The 20899-nt window shown below is 44.3% G+C and overlaps 1 protein-coding gene across 1 annotated transcript in view; it reads right to left on the bottom strand.

Annotated features, from left to right (window-relative positions):
• The window catches only part of LOC143419463 (plancitoxin-1-like), a 40357-nt gene that overhangs the window by 10999 nt on the left and 8459 nt on the right, over positions 1-20899 (bottom strand). The window contains exons 4-5 of the mRNA XM_076886239.1: positions 17770-17929; positions 17244-17322 (exon numbers count right to left, since the gene is read on the bottom strand). Of these exons, the coding sequence (XP_076742354.1) occupies positions 17244-17322; positions 17770-17929 (239 nt within the window). The remainder of the gene's footprint in view (positions 1-17243; positions 17323-17769; positions 17930-20899) is intronic.

The following is a 20899-nucleotide window of genomic DNA, read 5'->3' on the forward strand; positions in this document are numbered from 1 at the left end:
TCGAGGACCTCCTTAATCCCACTGACACGTCTTCCGAGGAGGAAGCAGAGTCTGGGGATGAGGGGAATGACCCGCCAATTTCCGGGGGCGAGGTCACTGAGGCAGTTAAACAACTCCTTGGTGGCAGAGCCCCTGGTGTTGATGAGGTCCGCCCCGAGTTCCTGAAGGCTCTGGACGTTGTAGGGCTGTCCTGGTTGACACGCCTTTGCAATGTTGCGTGGAGATCAGGGGCAGTACCTGTGGACTGGCAGACCGGGGTGGTGGTCCCCATCTTTAAGAAGGGGGACCGGAGGGTGTGTTCCAACTACAGGGGGATCACACTCCTCAGCCTCCCTGGGAAAGTCTATGCCAGGGTGCTGGAAAGGAGAGTTCGTCCGCTAGTCGAACCTCGGATACAGGAGGAACAATGCGGTTTTCGTCCTGGTCGCGGAACACTGGACCAGCTCTTTATCCTCTCGAGGATACTTGAGGGTGCATGGGAGTTTGCCCAACCAGTCTACATGTGTTTTGTGGACTTGGAGAAGGCATTCGACCGTGTCCCTCGGGGTGTCCTGTGGGAGGTGCTGCGGGAGTATGGGGTGTCTGGCCCATTGCTACGGGCCATTCGATCCCTATACAACCGTTGCAAGAGCTTGGTTCGCATTGCCGGCAATAAGTCGGACTCGTTCCCGGTGGGTGATGGGCTCCGCCAGGGCTGCCCTTTGTCTCCGGTTCTGTTCATAATTTTTATGGACAGGATTTCTAGGCGCAGCCAAGGGGCGGAGGGCTTTCGCTTTGGTGGCCTCAGAATCTCATCTCTGATTTTTGCGGATGATGTGGTTCTGTTGGCTTCATCGGGTGAGGGCCTCCAGCTCGCACTGGAGCGGTTCGCAGCCGAGTGTGAAGCAGCGGGAATGAGGATCAGCACCTCCAAATCTGAGGCCATGGTTCTCAGCCGGAAAAGGGTGGAGTGCCCACTCCGGGTCGGGGATGAGTTCCTGCCCCAAGTGGAGGAGTTCAAGTATCTCGGGGTCTTGTTCGCGAGTGATGGGAGAAGGGAGCCGGAGATCGACAGACGGATTGGGGCTGCAGCTGCAGTAATGCAGACGCTGCACCGGTCCGTCGTGGTGAAGAGGGAGCTGAGTGTAAAAGCGAAGCTCTCAATTTACCGGTCGATCTACGTCCCTACCCTCACCTATGGCCACGAGCTGTGGGTAGTGACCGAAAGAACAAGATCGCGGATACAAGCGGCAGAAATGAGCTTCCTCCGAAGGGTGGCTGGCCTCTCCCTTAGAGATAGGGTGAGAAGTTCGGCCATCCGGGAGGGGCTCAGAGTAGAGCCGCTGCTGCTCCACATCGAAAGGAGTCAGCTGAGGTGGTTCGGGCATCTGACAAGGATGCCCCCTGGGCGCCTCCTGGGTGAGGTGTTCGAGGCATGTCCCACCGGGAGGAGGCCCCGGGGCAGACCCAGGACACGCTGGAGAGATTATATCTCTCGGCTGGCCTGGGAACGCCTTGGTATTCCCCCGGATAAGCTGGAAGAGGTGGCTGGGGAGAGGGAGGTCTGGGCCTCTTTGCTTAGGCTGCTGCCCCCGCGACCCGGCCTCGGATAAAACGGATGAAAATGGATGGATGGATATTCTCCTGAATTAGAAGAAGTTGATAACTATTGCATTAGTTAAACTGATTTGCATTACATTAAACTGCTGATTTATTGTGAATGAATGATATTGTTTTATGATGCATTATACTGCTGAGTTATAAGAAATACTGTTCGCAGAAAAGTCATCGCCTTATTTGTCTGATTAGAAGAGAACAGAATATGCTGGAGTTTTCTGCCCCATCTCAGCAGGAGCAGATAAACAGGGAGCCAAGGTCGTAGCTTAGGCGCCGTGTGAGAGAAAAGTATGTGAATGTTTAGGCTTTTATGATAAGGTGGGGGCACCAGAGGCTATAAAAGTTTGAGCAATGCTGCACCATTTTGAGATCTGAGGCTGTCTGCATACAGTGTCCATCTCCCACGCGTGTGTTCATTAAAATCATCGTTTGACTCAACCCGGCCGGACCAGTATTGTTATTGTGGTTTTTCTCTTGTCTCCATCCCCAATTTTGAACTCGTAACAGCTTGGGGGCTCGTCCTGAGGTATTGGGGTGGAATTTAAAGGTCTGGACGGTCCGAGGTTGTCGAACGGACAGGCACAAGCCAGTGGTCTGACGTGAGTGGGCATAAGCCGGCTTATCTAAAGGTAAGGCACTACCTGTTGAATTATTTCCAAAGTGTGCCAAATTGGATATGACTAAATTAAAGTCTACTCACTGAAATTACTGGTAGAGGGTCTGTTTTGATTTTGATGAGGATCCGTGTGTGTTATGCAGTTGAAGTTGCTTAAGAGTATTTAGTGAAGTTGAAAAAGTATGAAGGTAATAATGCTGGGTTAGAGTCCCAAGGAATTGAGCTAGAGTCTCAAGTAGTTTGGTAGGGAATTGGTTATGTGTTGTTTTAGAAAATTAGGCCAGAGACTGTTCCAGAAGAAACAGAGGCTGGGATTGGCCGCAAAAAAGTTATCTTTCTTCGGTGAGACCCGTTATGGTAAAATTTTTCAAATTGTGTAGGTGAAAATTATTATAGGACGGCACCAGAAGTTGCTAAGAAGCGCATAGCCCGGGGGTTACGCCCCCTCCTGGCCGTGGACGCGCGGCTTTGACCTGTCGGCGAACAGGGTTAGTTCAGTTTGGCTTATCTGTGGGGTACAGGGCATCCTGAAATAAGCTAGGAGTTAGAGTCTCCTCATCGTTGGAAACGGTGTCATGTGCTTTTTTGGACAAAGTTAAATTGAGTTAGGGATTTTAGAAGTTAGGTCAGAAACTGTTCCAGAAGTAACAGATACTGTTTGATTGATTACAAAAAAGTGAGACTTTCTTCGGTGAGACCCGTTAACTTAAATTTGTCGAAATTGTTAGGTGCTGAATCTGTCAGGCCTGTCAGTGGTTGTAAATATAAGACGTCTTTGTAATATAAAATAATAGAGTTTTGTCTGAGCTTTGTGTGAGACTGTGTGATGTGCAGCTGCAGCGCTGCGAGCTATTTTTAGACTGTGTGTGAACATGCAAATGAGCTGTGAAGCGCACAGAGGACTTTTGTTGCTGTTTAGCGTGTTTTTGAGTTTATAATTATGAGTTGCAAACAATGATACATGCCTGTAAGTAAAACGCTGACTTTGTTGATTATAATATTACAAATAAGGTTTTGAATGACTACGCTGAATGTTTGATGTTTGGCTGGGTTTTGATTTAGAAGAGACAAATCGTGTATGATTAAGACCGGCACCTCAGTCGGCAGAGTAAGATTGTGATGAAAATGATATTAAATAAACCTCTCAGTGTGTTGATACAGGTGGCTACGGGCCTGGACCAATTGCCCCCACAAGCACAGTGGCCGAAGCAAATTATAGTAATGGAAACCAAACTCAGCAAGAATCAGCAGCTGTGGAAAAGACAGCAGCTAGCAGAGAATTAAAGGAGAAATTAAGAGGAGTTTTTAACATATAACATTGGGCCCAACAAACTTGTGGAGGTTGGGAAGGCGTCCGGAGCATCACAACAAAAGGTGAAACAAAACACACAAGCAGAGAAATGTGAGAGAGAGGCACATTTCAGAGAAATGCCTTGTTTGAGAAAAAAGTTAAATTAACCCACCTACAAACGCACATACATGCAATGAAGAAACAGCTTGCACTCATTAACGTGTGAAGATTTTCCAGCAAGGTTAAAGAAGCGAAACTTAACGTACACCTGTTGTTACAGGATAAAGTTTATCCACTACTAACAAATAAACTCTTTGGGTTGCAGGACAACAACTTAACTTCAAAAAAAAAAAAAAAAAGACACTGGTCTGACCAACCAGTGACGATACAACAAATTTAGTGGCAAAAAGATTCAAATTGTGACATGTTTTTGTTGATTGATTAATACAAGTGATTACTTAATGAATGAAAATTCTATTTTTGCTTTTAAACTTGATCTTAAGAATTTTAACATGTACCTGTGTTGTCCTGTCAGCTTGGTGGGTTATGAGTTGAATATATAATATATTATATATATATGAGAAAAAACAAAAAAAGGGGGAGAGAAGGTTGACACAGGGCTTGGCCCCGGTGTTTCTCCCCTCTCTGAATAACGCAGCCAATAAAACATCATTCTGGTTCGTTCGTTTTTGTTTTGTTTTGTTTTGTTTTTTCTCTTTCTCTCTTTTTTCTCTTTATGCTTGATTGCAGGCTGCTTTGTCAGCCCAGTAAGCCAGGCGGACCCTGGACTCCTGCTCTCCCTCCCTACCATCTTTGCTCTCTCCTCCACCATCTTGGATGTGACCCGGACCAAATGCTATAGCAGCTGGACCTACAACAACAACTTGAAGATGTCAACAGTGCTGCAGGAAAACGATCTTATGCAGCGGAGACGGAGAGCGTTAAACCCAAGGCCCGTTTCATTAAACGGGGGAGATTTCCAGACAGCTTCAGCTGACAGAGCTGTGACGAGACGCCTATTAAGCCCGGAGGAAAAGTGAGGCCGAGCAAAACAATGCTGCATTAAAACTGTGCAGGACAGTGACGGACCAACATTGATGATCGGGCAGAGAAAAATGGCGTGCCAGAGACACGAGGAGTAACTGAGGTCAGGAGGCACCTCAGAATGGACAAAAGCACCAGGAGAAAATAAGCTGAAGGCACAGGTGTCGGGGCTCGACCAGGAGCTCACCTCTGAGAAGAGCCGAACAGCAGAGCTGCAGAAGGCCGTGGAGCAGAGCAAGGGAAACATCAATGGACTTCAATCTGATGTGTACGGAAAAGACTGAGGTTTCTGTCCTCAGTAAGAGCTCAAGACATCAGAGCAGAAACTGAGCATGGCTCAAGAGGAGCTGGCTGATAATCGAACCCATCAGACTTGCAGTCCCAGCCACTGGACGTGAAGTCAGGCCGGAGCTTGCTGGGGCCAGATGAGCATCCCAGAAACTCCCTTGAGGCCTTTGTTAAGCTAACAGAACAAACTCTGAGGTCTTCCACTGGGGAAGTTGCTGCTGCAGACTCTCATTTACACCCTCTGGAGGTCAGCCGTTTCCGCCTGCAACAAACGGACAGCAGCTGCACTTGTGCAGGCACAGAAACGGACTGCTCACACATGGGATATCTGCGACTGAGGGGTGAGTGTCGTGGAGGTATTGACACAGTGAGGAGGAAGAGGATACGGTGTCTGGACTGGCAGATCCCAGCAGCTCAGACCCCCAGACTTCAGGAGTGATGGAGCGCTGGGAGCTTCTGCAGGCTCAGGACCTCAGCAAGGAGATGAGAACAAAGCACAATGAGCAGCAGTGGCTGCAGCTGAACTCTGACCTGAACACAAAATCTTGACTTAGTTGGGAGAAACAGAGGAAGAGCTGGCGCAGCAGCGTAGACTGGAGCTTGGCACGGACATCCAGACGATTGAGCTGCGTATCAAAACCCTGAAGGAGTTACAGAAGCAAAAGGGTCAAGTTAAGGAGGAGCCGAACAAGGAGAAGATGCAGGACACTGGAGAAAAGGACTGCCCCAATCGGGGCCAGAACCAGTATGGACAGAACTTTAATCAGCATCACCAGTGGATGCAAACAGACGGAGAGGGAGGAGGGCAGGACCCCAGGGCACGCTTCAGGCCGTGGTTTATCCAGAACACCAGAACAGGAAAGTGATGAACACAAACACCCACACAAACACACACATCTACATGCACTGACTCAGAATGAAAAGAAACATATATATGAACATATGCACTCGTTGATTGAGTGAGAACTGACGCACATACACAAATCGAAATGCTGATTCAATTCACTGAGAAGTGATACACACACACGCTGATGCAATGAAGAATGCTTTACTAACAAATGCTGCACACAAACATCCAAATACGGAGTCGGTTACAACAACAAGAACCCATTGATTATCTATTGGTTAAATGCATTTCATGTCGCCCAGAGGGCATTTGTGTAGATTTAGGGGACAGGGTCTAAAGCAGTTTGGCTATGAAAACAATGTCTGTGTGTGATGTCTGTTTATGGCTCAAGGCCTCCACTGAATTGTTTACTGTGCTTCACACAGTCTAACAAGGAGCAGTGGGACAGAGTGAAAATGATGAATGAATGGTGTGAGTTTATTTCGGAGAGAATATGAAAAGGTTGTGTTGATTTAACTTAGTTGTTTAAGTTTCTGCCAAAGCAAAACGTTTGTGTGTAACCAGTGTCCACTGTTGAAGCAAGTAAATCCAACATGTTTTGTTGGTGCAAAAAGAAAAAAGGAGTTACGGTAATTGTATGCCTACACAATATTGGGTGTGAAGTTTTGGTTGGTTTTTGGGTTTTGCTTGACACAAGGTGTATTTTATCAGTGAAGTTTGGATTGTTTTCTTTCTCCAAGAGAGGGGAAGATGGTTTATGCTTGGACATGTTTGCAATGGGCCCCAGTATTGGGTATTATATGAGTACTTTATTGGCTACGTTTGTTTTTGCTTTTGTTACAGTGCACTGAGATAAGAACATCTGAGAGGTGTGATCCACCGGTGGTGATATTTTGGTATTTTGTGAGTTCCTGATTTAACAAATCGGCTCCTTAATCCAGGCCTGAGAGATTGAACTTTAAAGCGCTATAAAATATTCTTACTGAAAACAGTCGTAAAGTGTTTTTCTCCATGATTATAATGGGCTTGGGAGAAATTCACTTATGTGGGACACTGATCGGATGAGAAGTCCTGAGTCTAAAAGGATTGCAGCGAGTCAATCCAGTCCAAGAAAAAACAACAAACAAGGAACTGTTTCCTTTAAAATGATGACGTCATCTTGCTGGTGAGGGAGCTTCGAGTAGGTTGCGCGTGGAGCTCCATAATCAGCAATATCTGGTATGAATGTGTGTGGATGTATGTATGTGACTGGACTGTGATGGACTGACGACGAAGTTTTAACTGACTTGATACTGAGACAAAAATGGTACCGACTTTAGGATTAGTAGATGTCCACAAACAATTCACCCAGCCTGTAAAAGAAGGGTGGATGTTTTGTCTTGCTTTGTTTTGTTTTTGCGAGAACAGAAGGTTGACAGAGACTAAGGGGGGAGGCTGTAGCTTCACAGGAGTGTGAACTGCAGACTTAACCCTTTGGTTGCTAATGTTGAGTTACTGATGTTTACATTGGGAAAATTGTGTTTTAGTAGCTGTGTTTCGATTAATGTATCACATTATATTGTTGGGAATGATAAATGCTAAAGTGAAGAAAAGGTCCGTTTTCATTCATGGCTGAACATGTTATTGTTAACCATAGCAGGCCACTGTAAGAAGTCAATTAACGGTTATAAAATTAAAAATAAAAAATCCCCCACTGAGGTCTATGAATAATAGGGAAATGATAGACTTGCCAAACTCAAAAGAGAGATATGTAATGATAAACACTGGTCCCCGCCTTTCGGGTACTTTCTTGAAATAGTCAGCAATTTAAAAGTAAGATAGAACCGACAGAGGTGGTGCTGCACAAGAACAAGAGTAAGATAAAGTAAAATATTGTGTTTAGCTTTGAGAAGTTTAAATTAAAATGTAACATTACACTCAGAGGATCAATATGAAGTTCAATATATGCTTATTTTGTATGAAGTACATGACTGGTGACTGTTCTGTCCTGAGCTTTTGTTTTTACAGCACCCACTTGACCACACCAACAGTTTCTCGCCACCAAAAAAGGGTTCTTGCAGAGAATAGAGAATGGGGAGGAATATCATCAGAACTGGGAAAGGTAAGCCCCAAAGGGGGTGATAGCGCCATAACTTTCATTTATGGTCAAATTCTCAAAAGTTGACCCCAAACTTGAAAATTGTTCAAATATTTAGAGACAGGCTGGATAAATATAATGTCATAAACCGCATAAGGATAGAGTATTTGACTCAATAAGATGGTGAAATAACACGCAGTAAAATATTGATCAGGTTCGGTATGTTTAGTCCAGTGTGCAGAGTAAGGTTGTTGTTGTTGGGGAGGGCAGAGGAAGTGATGAGGACTGGAGGTGGAGGAGCGTTTGCTTTGACGTAAATGACGGGTAAAGTGGCGGGAAGCTAGCTGGAGCTGTGATGGATGTTCACAGAATTGGCCAGGGTCAGTTGGATTTGTTGTAAGTTGTGTTTGGTTTCATTGATGTGTGCGTACCCTAAAGTGGCTGGGTCGGGGCGCTGTGGTAGTCGAGTCGTCTGTGTTGCTGCTCCGTCCACGCGCAGAATCATGTCAGGGAGGTCGGGAGAAAGCGCCTGAGTCCAATTGAGGATCATTTTAATATGACTGTTTTTTAGATATAGCAAGAGTCTTGTGGTGGAGAGAGACATAATGTCCTCCTGAGACCCAGAGAAAAAGAGGGAAAAAGGGAAAAAATATTTTCGTTTTTTCTTTTTCTTTTTTCTTTTAAATAAATCAAGTGTTATTAAAATAACAATCTCATAAGATGAAGATCAGGGACCAACCTAGAAGTCACTGACACTTCATTGGCTGTAAACCATTGGTTCAGGAATAAGTGATTGCACTGGGCTTTCTATTTCACAAAAGTCAATTCATTTATGATATTTGAGGAAGTATTGTGAGTTTTATTTGAAGACACAAAGGAACATTTGGCACTTCCCACATCCCACATATGTTTTATTGTTGCACCCAACCATTCTACAACTGAAATGCCTTGGACTGTTAACCAGTTCAGGCAAGCGGAGTGAACCATATTTTGTTACACTCTCATCTGATGGGGGCCTTCTTTTCTTGAGTTTTGGAGAGAACTCTTCATTACTGATATCATTCAGGTCATGTCTACAGGTTTGTCCCAGGTTTTTCAGTTAAGAGGAGCTTGAACTCCAGATACGGTGAATCCTTTTCGCATATTGAGATCACTGATAACTTTCAGCAACGACGTGATCTTGTAGGAACAATTAGGGGCCATGGATTCATCTATAATTGCGACTCTTATTTTTTTACTTTATTGGAAAACATTTCTGCATTTACCCATATTTTATTTTTAACGTAAAATCAAAATCCCAGATTCTTCTACATATCGGTTTTGAACCAGATAGGATGATAGATATCAGGTGGCCACTGCGTTTTGATAATCTTTGTGTAGTTCCTACTGGGGTCTCACCCTCTCCTATTTGGCTCACATGACTCTCATTCTTTGAAAAAACTATGCTTGAATCTCGCTCAGTTATTCTGTTAAGAATTCTCCCTGCCTTTGTCAAAGAGTTGTCTACTAGAAAAAAGTGAAATAAATATAAATACCAGGTCCCAATGTACATTAGAGCACACATTAATAAATTAGTCATGTTCTCCGGGAAACTAAATAAGCTTAAAAAACCCTTAAATTGTTTATTAGATGTTTATTTCCGAAAAATAAAAATCTGAGTTTAACAAAACGTTTCAGATGAAAATATCAAGTTTATCTCTTTTGCTTCCATAAAATGTGCTTGTGGGTATGCCGGCCATTTAAAAAAGGTGGGAAAAAACAATTGGTAAGGCCACAACCCCACACATGCGATATAATTTTAAAGGTACTGTTGTCCTCTTTAAGAAACATCAGGACTTAGAAGAGTGGTAAGTGGAGTATGAGAGCTACAAGCGAAAACTAAATGTACACCAGAGTGCGCTAAAATAAATTACTGGGTCGTCAGGGGGTTATGAGGGACATTTATAAAACAAAAGTCCCACAAACCTTGAAGTGCACTTGAAAAGCTCACACAAGAAGGTTATTCTAGCTTACCTTGAAGAGCTCATCAGGGGGAGCACACTCCCCCTTTTGAAGAGCTCCCCCACTTAACCAGCATCCTCAGGAAACACCTAACCCCAGATAGTGCAGCGTGATGCATCCCGGGACAACGGGATTGGGACATCTAAATAATTGGGTGACTCAATCACCTTCAAAAAGGTTTATCAATTAACTTGAACCAAAATTAGGAACACGCAGTGCTGCAAGAGTTAATAGTCTTAATACCCAAGGATAAGCAGAAGAGCATGGCTGATATGATGAAACCGGGATTTTGTTACACTTAATTTTTGCAAAATACAAATAAAACTATAACTGACACTAATCATAATTAAACTGAAACTGAGGATTTTCAGAAAATAAAAACTAGACTAAACTAGCAAAGAATTGGTAAAAACTGATTACAACTGGTATAAACATCAGGACTGATGACTATTGAAAATCTGGAGTTGAAATAAAATAAAATAAAAACTAATGGAAATGGCAAAAACGATTATAACCCTGGTGCAGAGATTGACAAATCTGACCAGGATATGTTATAAAATGGATTGTCGTAACAGTCAGCGTTAAAGTCACTTTTGGCAGTCCAGACTAAGATGGCGTTGAACATCATTAGGGCGGAAAAGGGTTGGTGTGACCAAGGTGTGGTTTGGCTTGTTATATGTATATTTTGAGATCATGTGGCTCTGGATGGACCAGTTACCAGGGCATGGAAGGAGGACAGACTCATTAAAGGAGGAGAAGGAATTTCCTGGGATTGAAGATCCTCTGGGTGAGTGGTTGACTAATAGCATGCATAAAATAAAAGCTATCTGTTGTTATTAATTAGGAATAGATTGATAATTGGCCACATTTACAGCTGTATTGACTTGTTGTGGACGTAGTCTGCTTCATGTTTAAGCACTCTAATTAACAGATTGAAAATAGACACATTAAAGGAAGAATATGCAGCGCCACCCTGTCAGACGCCAGTGACGGTGGAGCTCAGTGATGAATCAGGTGAGCTGCATTCGTGGCTGAATCAAAACAGAGTTTCCCCTGGTGTGGTCAGTGAGGGAGAAACCAGGGGAAAGTCAAATTTAAGAGGGCCATTTATAAACGTTTATGTGTTAAATTAAACGGGACAAAAGGGGGTGTTTTACTGTTATTTTCACATCGGCATTATTATTGTATCAGAATCAAGTAACAAGCATTGCATTGACCATCATTTATTGAAGCTTTTGACACTATACTAACATTTGCGTTCCAGTGATTGCTATAACCTCAGGTTGATCTTTTATTCACAGGTGTCAGGATAATCATATAATCTTTCTTTGCAGGTGTAACTATGATTATTTTATACATATTGCAGTTTGTTGCTCATTATAGAGTTGTGCTCAAGCTAATAAGGGTTAAAAGCTACAGTCAGCGCGATGTTTGGCTGATCTATGGATTTGAGTGACTTGGAGCAAAGAAGGCCGCACGCGCTTACACACCACTGATATTATATTGTTGTTTGTGATCTTTTATTGAATTATCAAGTTCAAGTTCAAGTTCAACTTTATTGTCACTTCAACCATATACAGTTTAAAAATACACAGTGAGGCGAAACAACGTTCCTCCAGGAACCAAGGTGCTACAAGACAAGTTAGTGCAAAAAAAAAAATAATATATAATATATCTAGTAATAATATTGTGCAAAAGAGCATTTACAGGTTGGTGTGTGCGATGGTTTGGTGGTGTAGGTCAGTGTGTTTGCGCTTGTGTTGGTTAGTCAGTCCAGTCTCAATGTTTTGAGGTATTTGAGTTAAGCTGAGTGATAATGTTAGTGTATGTGTGTGTGTGCGTGTTTATCAGTCAGTCCCTTTTTGCTGAGGAGACGGATGGCTTGTGGAAAAAAGCTGTTGCACAGTCTGGATGTGCGTGCCCGAATGCTTCGGTACCTTTTTCCAGATGGCAGGAGTGTAAAGAGTGTGTGAGAGGGGTGTGTCCGATCAGCCACAATGCTGGTGGCTTTGCGAATGCAGCGTGTGGTGTAGATGTCCTCAATAGAGGGTAGAGAGACCCCGATGGTCTTCTCTGCTGTTCCCACTATCCGCTGTAGGGTCTTGCGGTCTGATATGGCACAGCTCCCAAACCAGACAGTGATGCAGCCGCTCAGGATGCTCTCAATAGTTCCTCTATAGAAGGTGGTCAGGATCGGTGGTGGAAGCCGGGCCTTTCTCAGTCTTCTCAGAAAGAAGAGACGCTGTTGGGCTTTCTTGTGCAGGGAGCTGGTGTTGAGGGACCAGCCGAGGTCCTTCTCCAGGTGTACGCCCAGGAATTTGGTGCTGTCAACGATCTCCACAGAGGAGCCGTTGATGCTCAGCGGTGAGTGGTCGCCTCGTGTCCTCCTAAAGTCAACAACCATCTCTTTTGTCTTGTCAACATTCAGAGACAGGTTGTTGTCCTTACACCAGTCCGTTAGTCTCTGCACTTCCTCTCTGTACGCTGACTCGTCGTTCTTGCTAATGAGACCCACCACGGTCGTGTCATCAGCGAATTTAATGATGTGATTTGAACTGTGTGTTGCTACACAGTCATGAGTCAGCAGTGTGAACAGCAGAGGACTGAGCACACAGCCTTGTGGGGCCCCAGTGCTCAGTGTGGTGGTGCTGGAGGTGCAGTTCCCGATCCGTACTGACTGAGGCCTTCCGGTCAGAAAGTCCAGGATCCAGTTGCAGAGGGAGGTGTTCAGGCCTAACAGGCTCAGCTTTCCGATCAGTTGTTGGGGGATGATCGTGTTAAATGCTGAGCTGAAATCTATGTACAGCATTCGGACGTGTGAGTCCTTCTTGTCCAAGTGTGTCAGGGCAAGATGGAGTGCAGTGGAGATGGCGTCGTCCGTTGAGCGGTTATGGTGGTATGCAAATTGCATTGGGTCCAGTGAGGGGGGCAGCAGGGTCTTGATGTGTCTCATGACGAGCCGTTCGAAGCACTTCATGATGGTGGGTGTAAGTGCGATAGGGCGGTAGTCATTGAGACAGGACACAGAAGACTTCTTGGGCACGGGGACGATGGTGGTGGCCTTGAAGCACGTGGGGACAACGGCACTGCTCAGAGAGATGTTGAAGATGTCGGTGAGAACATTTGCCAGCTGATCAGCACATTCTCTGAGCACTCTGCCTGGGATGTTGTCTGGTCCAGCAGCTTTACGTGGATTGACTCTGCGTAGAGTTTTCCTCACCTCAGCTGTAGTGAGACACAGGACCTGGTCGTTCGGAGGAGGGGTGGTCTTCCTCGCCGCCACGTCGTTCTGCCTGTCGAACCGAGCATAGAAGTTGTTAAGCACATCTGGGAGGGAGCCGTCACTGTCACAGGCAGGTGGTGTCGTCCTGTAGTTAGCGATGGCTTGTAAGCCCTGCCACATGCGTCGTGTGTCGCCGCTGTCCTTGAAGTGGTTGTGGATTCTCTGGGCTATGTCTTTTGCTAAGCTTAGGTAGTGGTAGTTGATTAAACGACATTTATAAAAATAGTAAATACTTGAGTCAGAACATTACGTGCAGGTTGACTTGTACATAACCTTTTCTTTGCATGTTTTAGCTACGTTGATTTGACACATTGGAATGTGTCAAAAAAGGGGGGGAAGTTGGGTTTTAATATGAAACAAGGATTATTTGAACAGTTTTATAACTTGATTGGTGTCTTGAATACCTTAGGTATGGTAAAGCTTAAGCTAATAGTGGCCCGAGAAGTTTCCGGACTTTTTAGAGAATCAGTGAGAAGCATAAATCATTATTTCCATGTTTAAGCATCAATCATTGAAATGAACTAAAGAGCGTTTAGAAGATTCGTTAATTTGTTTGTCTTTTGTTAAAAAGAGTGGTTTCAATAATTTTCAGACACACCTTGCAAATGTGCTTATAATGAGTTGGCACTTGGTCTTTTGAAGGTCATAAGCTTCGTTCGGCGTGATGGTCCGGACTGATATATTGCAGGTATTGACTTTGAGTGCAGAGGGCTAAATGCGAACACGCTTACACACACATAGGATATGATTAGAATAAGTCCCTGGAACATTCTGAATGTTTTAAACCAATTCTGAATCACTAGAAGGTCAGTAGATAACAACATTAGATTATTAGAGCTAGGCAGAGAGGTGTTTTGGTTTTCTGTCTCTTACAGCGAAAGGAACAGACACCAGACGAGGTTACAGATATGCGAGGATCCTTCGCAGCGGAAACAGATACGGTGACTGCCGAGACACCAACTGGGTCCAAAGGTCATGGCGTTTGGGCTCCGGGTAGTCACCTCAAAAGGATGGATCCCATAAATACAGCAATAACCATGAAGGGGTTGGCGGAAATCCGGGAACACCAGACCAACGAGGTTCGAGAGGCTCTTGGGCAAAAGGGGGACGCGTTCCTGATCTTTTTCTGGAGGACACACAGGACCCGAGGATACACAGATCGTTGTTTGAAATCGGGGCAGAATAATCCCCTGATCTGTGCCACGACTGAAGGGTCGTCTAACCCCTGAGGTTGAAGGAAAAGAGCAGAGGATCAGCCAACTGGAAGACACTGGCAGCTGCAGCAATAAAATAAAGGTTAAAAGCTCCTTGGACAGAGGTTCTAGTTTGACTACGTCTGAAGGGTATAAGGTAGCACCAAATAAAGCTGTGGGAGAACTGGGGAGTGTCATCGGTACCTGCTATTGTTGTAATAATAGTTTTTCTTGCACCTGACCTGCGCAAATACAGAGGTCATCTCACATATGGTTCGCCCATCAGGGGGACAAAGGACCTCAGGAGTGAGAAGAGATGAACCTGGCCACACTGGATTACAGGGTGTTGGTGAGCTCGTTATTCTAACGAGCTCATCAGGGGGAGTGTAAAAAGTATATTATTTTATGCCATGTTATACCCCTAATTAAAGACTGTGAATTATTATGTAGTTTTAGTTTGCATTATTCTCCTGAATTAGAAGAAGTTGATAACTATTGCATTAGTTAAACTGATTTGCATTACATTAAACTGCTGATTTATTGTGAATGAATGATATTGTTTTATGATGCATTATACTGCTGAGTTATAAGAAATACTGTTCGCAGAAAAGTCATCGCCTTATTTGTCTGATTAGAAGAGAACAGAACATGCTGGAGTTTTCTGCCCCATCTCAGCAGGAGCAGATAAACAGGGAGCCAAGGTCGTAGCTTAGGCGCTGTGTGAGAGAAAAGTATGTGAATGTTTAGGCTTTTATGATAAGGTGGGGGCACCAGAGGCTATAAAAGTTTGAGCAATGCTCCACCATTTTGAGATCTGAGGCTGTCTGCATACAGTGTCCATCTCCCACGCGTGTGTTCATTAAAATCATCGTTTGACTCAACCCGGCCGGACCAGTGTTGTTATTGTGGTTTTTCTCTTGTCTCCATCCCCAATTTTGAACTCGTAACAGAAGCAATCAAGTGATGAATAACTGTTTTCCACTATGTTGTTTTGCAATGGTTATTTATTTATTTTTGCATTGTTGATTTGTTTTTCTTTCTTGTAAGATTCTATAATAGAATGAAACAATAATGCCAGTTATAAATAAAGACAATAAATTTAATGAATTACGAAACACTTATTTTATTTCTATTAGATCTGAAAATGTTGTGTAATACTACAACCTGAAATGACAAATAGATTGCGTTGGCCTGTACAGGAGATAAAGAAAAACAATTTAACAACAGCTGTGAAATGGAATAGTCCAAATCACCAAAGTAAACTGGACCTGGGCTTGTTGCAGGGATCTGAAGTTACTAAACATTTTGTGAGTGTATGCACTCACACTTAGGACCATATAATAATAAATATGTGTGTGATGAAAGTTGGGCAGCATGCTAACGTCCTTACTCCACTATGTGTGCTCGTATGGGTCTGACCCTTTCACTCCTTTGATTTTTTCCTCCTACTTTTTTTTTCCGCCTTTTCGTCAAGTCTGACTTTTGCCATGTTCTCTGTCGTTTTGTACATAACTGTTTTTGGGGCAAATAAAATGCAAGTAGGGATTAAAACCGCAGAATTAATGATTACCAGTGCTGGAAATGCTAGCGCTTGATGCAGTGTTTTGATTTTGGTGCCACTCGTACCCACAATGCAATGCGCGAAAGTCACGTGGTCTGTCGATCTCTATTGTCAAGGGCTACAATCAACAGACACCTTCATGAATTTAAATACAGAGGGTTTATAAACAAGGTGCAAACCTCTGCTTACAAGAACAGGAAGGCCAATGTAAACTTTATGTATGTAAGAATTCAGGGGGCAACTACTGCTATTTCCATTTTATTTTTTATTATATATATTTTGATTCACATTTTTCTAACTCTAGTAGTATTAGTAGTATTAGTAATAGTATTTTAAAGTTATGACATGTAAACTGCATGTAATAAGAAATGCATTGTCATAGGATAGGATAACTTTTTGCCATTCCTGGACTGCACCGTGCGCATTGAAGAGAATGGAAACCTCAACATTGAAGTTTACCGGAAGAACACAAACTTGGAGTAATCAGGACCCTACACCACCCGGGAAGAAATTGTTACCTCTAAGCCTGAAGGGAAAAAGAGGGAACACACACATGTAAAGGAAGATCTTAAAACATGTGATTATCCTAATTGGGCTTTCAACAAGTCAGCAAAGATGCAGAGAAAAGAAGATCAGACATCAACTAGGGAGGATCAGAAAGACAAACGCAACAACATTGTCTTCCCCTATGTAGCCGGTGTATCAGAAAAACTCAGGGGAGTTTTCTCCAAGCATGACATCCCGGTGTATTTCAGATCCAGCAACTTCACTTCACTTCATAAATGCATGGCAGAACATAGAAGAGCCACCTCCATGGGACAAGACTCGGCGGTCCATCTGCATCTAAAGGACAACGGTCACTCTTTCGAGGAAAGAAAGCCATCTATGTCCACTGTGAGCGACCATCTTTGAACAGAGGCGGTGGCTTACAACACCAACTGTCTGCCATCTATAATCCAGTTTTTGAGATCCCTTCCCAGACGCCTTAACGCACACTCACATCCTGGGCCTTCGACCTCAGGAAATCACATGAGAGGGTGCGGCTAAGTTTCACAATGAGCTCGTCCGAAACACTGGCTGATTGTGACCCACACCCGTTTTCACACCTTGGCTCATGTGATTGGGTAAGGGATCATTAGGGGGTCCGTTGTCCCTCTTTGGGGGGTTACTCTCACAGAGCTTAAATCTGGAACTCCATGGGCACCATTGGACCCTAGAACTGAAGAAGCTTCTCGGATGAGAGGTGAAACATCTTCAAGCAACTTAAAGAAGTCCAGACGCTTTTCTTTCCAAGCTCCTTAAACTACGATGACCTGGATGACTGAGAACCTTCGCAGACATAACTATGAACCTAGGAATCACCATAGAATATTCAAAATGAACAGTATCATGTCCAGAAACTAGAGACACTGAGGCTATACTATGAAATACTTATATTGTTCTTACCTTTACTGTGACCAAAATTTTGAGAAGCTGTACCGCTTGGAGGTTGATCACTGTAGCTGATAAAACCAAAGTTTGGTGGCTGCAGAGGATGCGAAATTGGCACAATCAAAATGTTTTTCTTAGTCTATACATAGTTTTATGTTAAAATTGGAAAAAACAAATTGGAATCCTCTGCTGTCTTGATTTGTCAAAAGAGAATTAATTTATTTAACCAATTTAAAATCATATTCTGTTTTTTTCTGAAAAACAAACTTTTAAAAAAGTTACGTTTAGGTGCTCCCTCATTCACAGGCGATCACCACAGTAGTTAAAACTGAACCAGCAATCTTTCACTTGCCAAGCAAAATGTGAAAATCACTGCACTACAGTGTTTTTTGTTTTGTTTTGTTTTTATTTTCCGGACCTAATTCATCAAAATAAGACACTGCGGTCCCTGTAGCCATGGTGATAAATATGGAAAAATCTTAAACAGATGTATAATCACTTCAAGAAAATAGAAGCAGAAGGCTGCAGTTTTGTTTCTCACCATTGTATCAACTGGCTTAAAAAGGGGTTTGAGAGTATTGGCCAGGACACCCTGAGGATCGTTGATGGTCTTCATGGCTGTTTTCATTTCATCTGGATCTATGTAAAGATTCTCCAGACCCTGTAAAGTATTTGTCTTGGGCATCTTGTATAAGATGTACCTAAGGACAAACAGTTGAAATGACACTGAAACTTTCACTGCTGGTACCATCCATGTGCAGCAGGAACTGTGTCACAACCTGATCACATCACCATAAACATGAGATGTTTATAACATATTACAATAATCACTTACTGGTGCTTCTATAAGAGGTATAGCTGATTTGCACCTTGCATGAATCTAATTAACAGTGTTCACATTGATGTTTTGCAATCACGTAGATACTTTTTACCTTTCCCACATGGACTCATGCTGCAATCATGAAGAAAATAGAAATACTCACCGTTAACTTTACTGTGGGAGTCATCTCCATAAATAAGTATTGAAGTAAAACTGGGGATTATACTGTTATACTGACCTGTGTATGTATATATATATATATATATATACACACACACACACACATACATAATATATATATATATATATATATATATATATATATATATATATATATATATACGTCGCCCGGATCAACAAGGTCCGCGTCAGGTGTTGAGGAACCAGGGCACCCTGACGAAAAGTGGGCTACTGGAACAAGAAGGCATCGGTGGGCAAGAGACGAAAACAGGGCGTTGTTGGAATGCTACTACGCAAGTAACCCCGGCGGAAGGGGCTACATGAATAGGATGACGGACCTATGGATTCTTCGATACCCAACATCCACAATGACGGCGAAACAACTAGTAGCTCAGTGTTCCAACATTTGAAAGAAGGGACTGCTCTCACAGCTAGAGATTGCTCGAGGTACAACACAAATGCTATGGCAAGGAGGAGTCAGGACGCCAGGTCAGGGGGGAGATATCATCACCCCCACCCGAGATTGGGTACATAGCCCCAAGTGCGATAGGAGAAGGATCGTTGAGTGCGAGAGGAACTGACCTGAAAAATAGGATCATGGCCAAGCTTGAAACCTGGATCCCCCGTAGCCGGTTACCAAGATTACGTGAAGTACCCTCAGAAGGTCTGCTAGATGATGTTAATGCAGCACTACGGACAATACCTACAACCACGATTACCGACACTAACAAGCTCATCTACAATACGGCAGCAGTGATCAGTGAGATGCTTGGCTACAAGTTGAACAGCCACAAGGGGCAGTACCCTCCATGGAGAAGGAGGCTAGAGGGCAAGATCAAAGTAACACGGAGGGAGGTTAGCCAACTAACGGAGTTACAGAAAGGTGCGACAAAGAAGGTGCATAAGAAATACAGCAAGCTGTCCATACCTGAGGCCTTGGAAACTGCCAAGCAAAGACTCACAGCCTTGGCCAGCCGCTTGAGGAGGTACACCAGAGAGATAGAAGGCAGGAGAATAAACCAGCTGTTCTCCACAGAACCAGCAAAGGTGTACTCTCAGTGGCAAGGGAACAATAATAAGAGAACAGCACCACCAAGGCTGGAGACGGAGCAATACTGGAAGAGCATATGGGAGAAGGACGCAACCCATAACGGCAATGCTCAGTGGCTAGTGGATCTGAGGGCAGACCACAGCGACCTCCCTGAACAGGGTCCAGTAACCATCACAGTGGCAGATATCCAAGAAAGGGTCTCCAGTATGAAGAGCTGGACAGCACCAGGGCCCGACATGGTTCACGCCTACTGGCTAAAGAAGCTGACTGCACTCCACGAGCATCTGGCAGCACAAATGAACCAGCTGCTAGTTAACGAGAGACACCCGGAATGGCTAACCGAAGGTAGGACGGTCCTGATCCCCAAGGACCCCAAGAAGGGACCGGTCCCCTCCAACTACCGACCAATAACCTGCCTCAGTACTACATGGAAGCTCCTGTCAGGCATCATATTGGCTAAGATGAACAGGCACATGGGTCAATACATGAGCGGGACACAGAAAGGAATTGGCAAGAATACCAGAGGCGCAAAACACCAGCTACTGGTAGACAGAACAGTCAGCCGAGACTGCAAGACCAGACTGACCAACCTGTGCACTGCCTGGATTGATTACAAGAAGGCCTATGACTCAATGCCCCACAGCTGGATACTGGAGTGCCTAGAATTGTACAAGATCAATGGGACCCTAAGAGCCTTCATCAGGAACTCAATGGGGATGTGGCGTACAACACTAGAGGCCAACTCCAAGCCCATAGCACAAGTCACCATCAAGTGTGGGATCTACCAAGGAGATGCTCTGTCCCCACTGCTGTTCTGCATAGGCCTGAACCCCCTCAGTGAGATCATTAACAAGACTGGCTACGGATACCGACTACGGAACGGAGCAGTTGTCAGCCACCTCCTCTACATGGATGATCAAGCTGTATGCCAAGAGTGAACGAGACATCGATTCACTGATCCACACTACCAGGCTATACAGCAATGACATTGGAATGTCGTTCGGACTGGAGAAGTGTAGTCGGATGGTAACAAAGAGAGGGAAGGTAGTCAGAACTGAGGGGATTGAACTACCAGAAGGCAACATTGCAGACATAGAGGACAGTTACAAGTACCTGGGGATCCCGCAGGCAAATGGGAACCATGAAGAGGCCGCTAGAAAGGCTGCAACCACCAAGTACCTGCAGAGGGTCAGGCAAGTCCTGAGGAGTCAGCTGAATGGTAAGAACAAGATCCGGGCCATCAACACGTACGCCCTGCCCGTGATCAGGTACCCTGCTGGGGTAATAGGCTGGCCAAAGGAGGAGATAGAAGCCACTGACATAAAGACAAGAAAGCTCCTTACCATGCATGGAGGGTTTCACCCCAAGTCCAGCACCCTGAGGCTGTACGCTAAGCGGAAGGAAGGGGGCCGGGGACTGGTGAGTGTCAGCACCACAGTCCAGGATGAGACAACGAACATCCAAGAATACATTGGGAAGATGGCCCCAACTGACCGAGTGCTCAGTGAATACCTCAGGCAGCAGAAACCCAAGAAAGAGGAAGGAGACGAGGAACCATCATGGAAGGACAGGCCCCTGCACGGTATGTACCACCGGCAGATAGAGGAGGTGGCTGATATC

The sequence above is a fragment of the Maylandia zebra genome, linkage group LG7, assembly GCF_041146795.1.
Source record: "Maylandia zebra isolate NMK-2024a linkage group LG7, Mzebra_GT3a, whole genome shotgun sequence".
Classification (NCBI taxonomy): domain Eukaryota; kingdom Metazoa; phylum Chordata; class Actinopteri; order Cichliformes; family Cichlidae; genus Maylandia; species Maylandia zebra.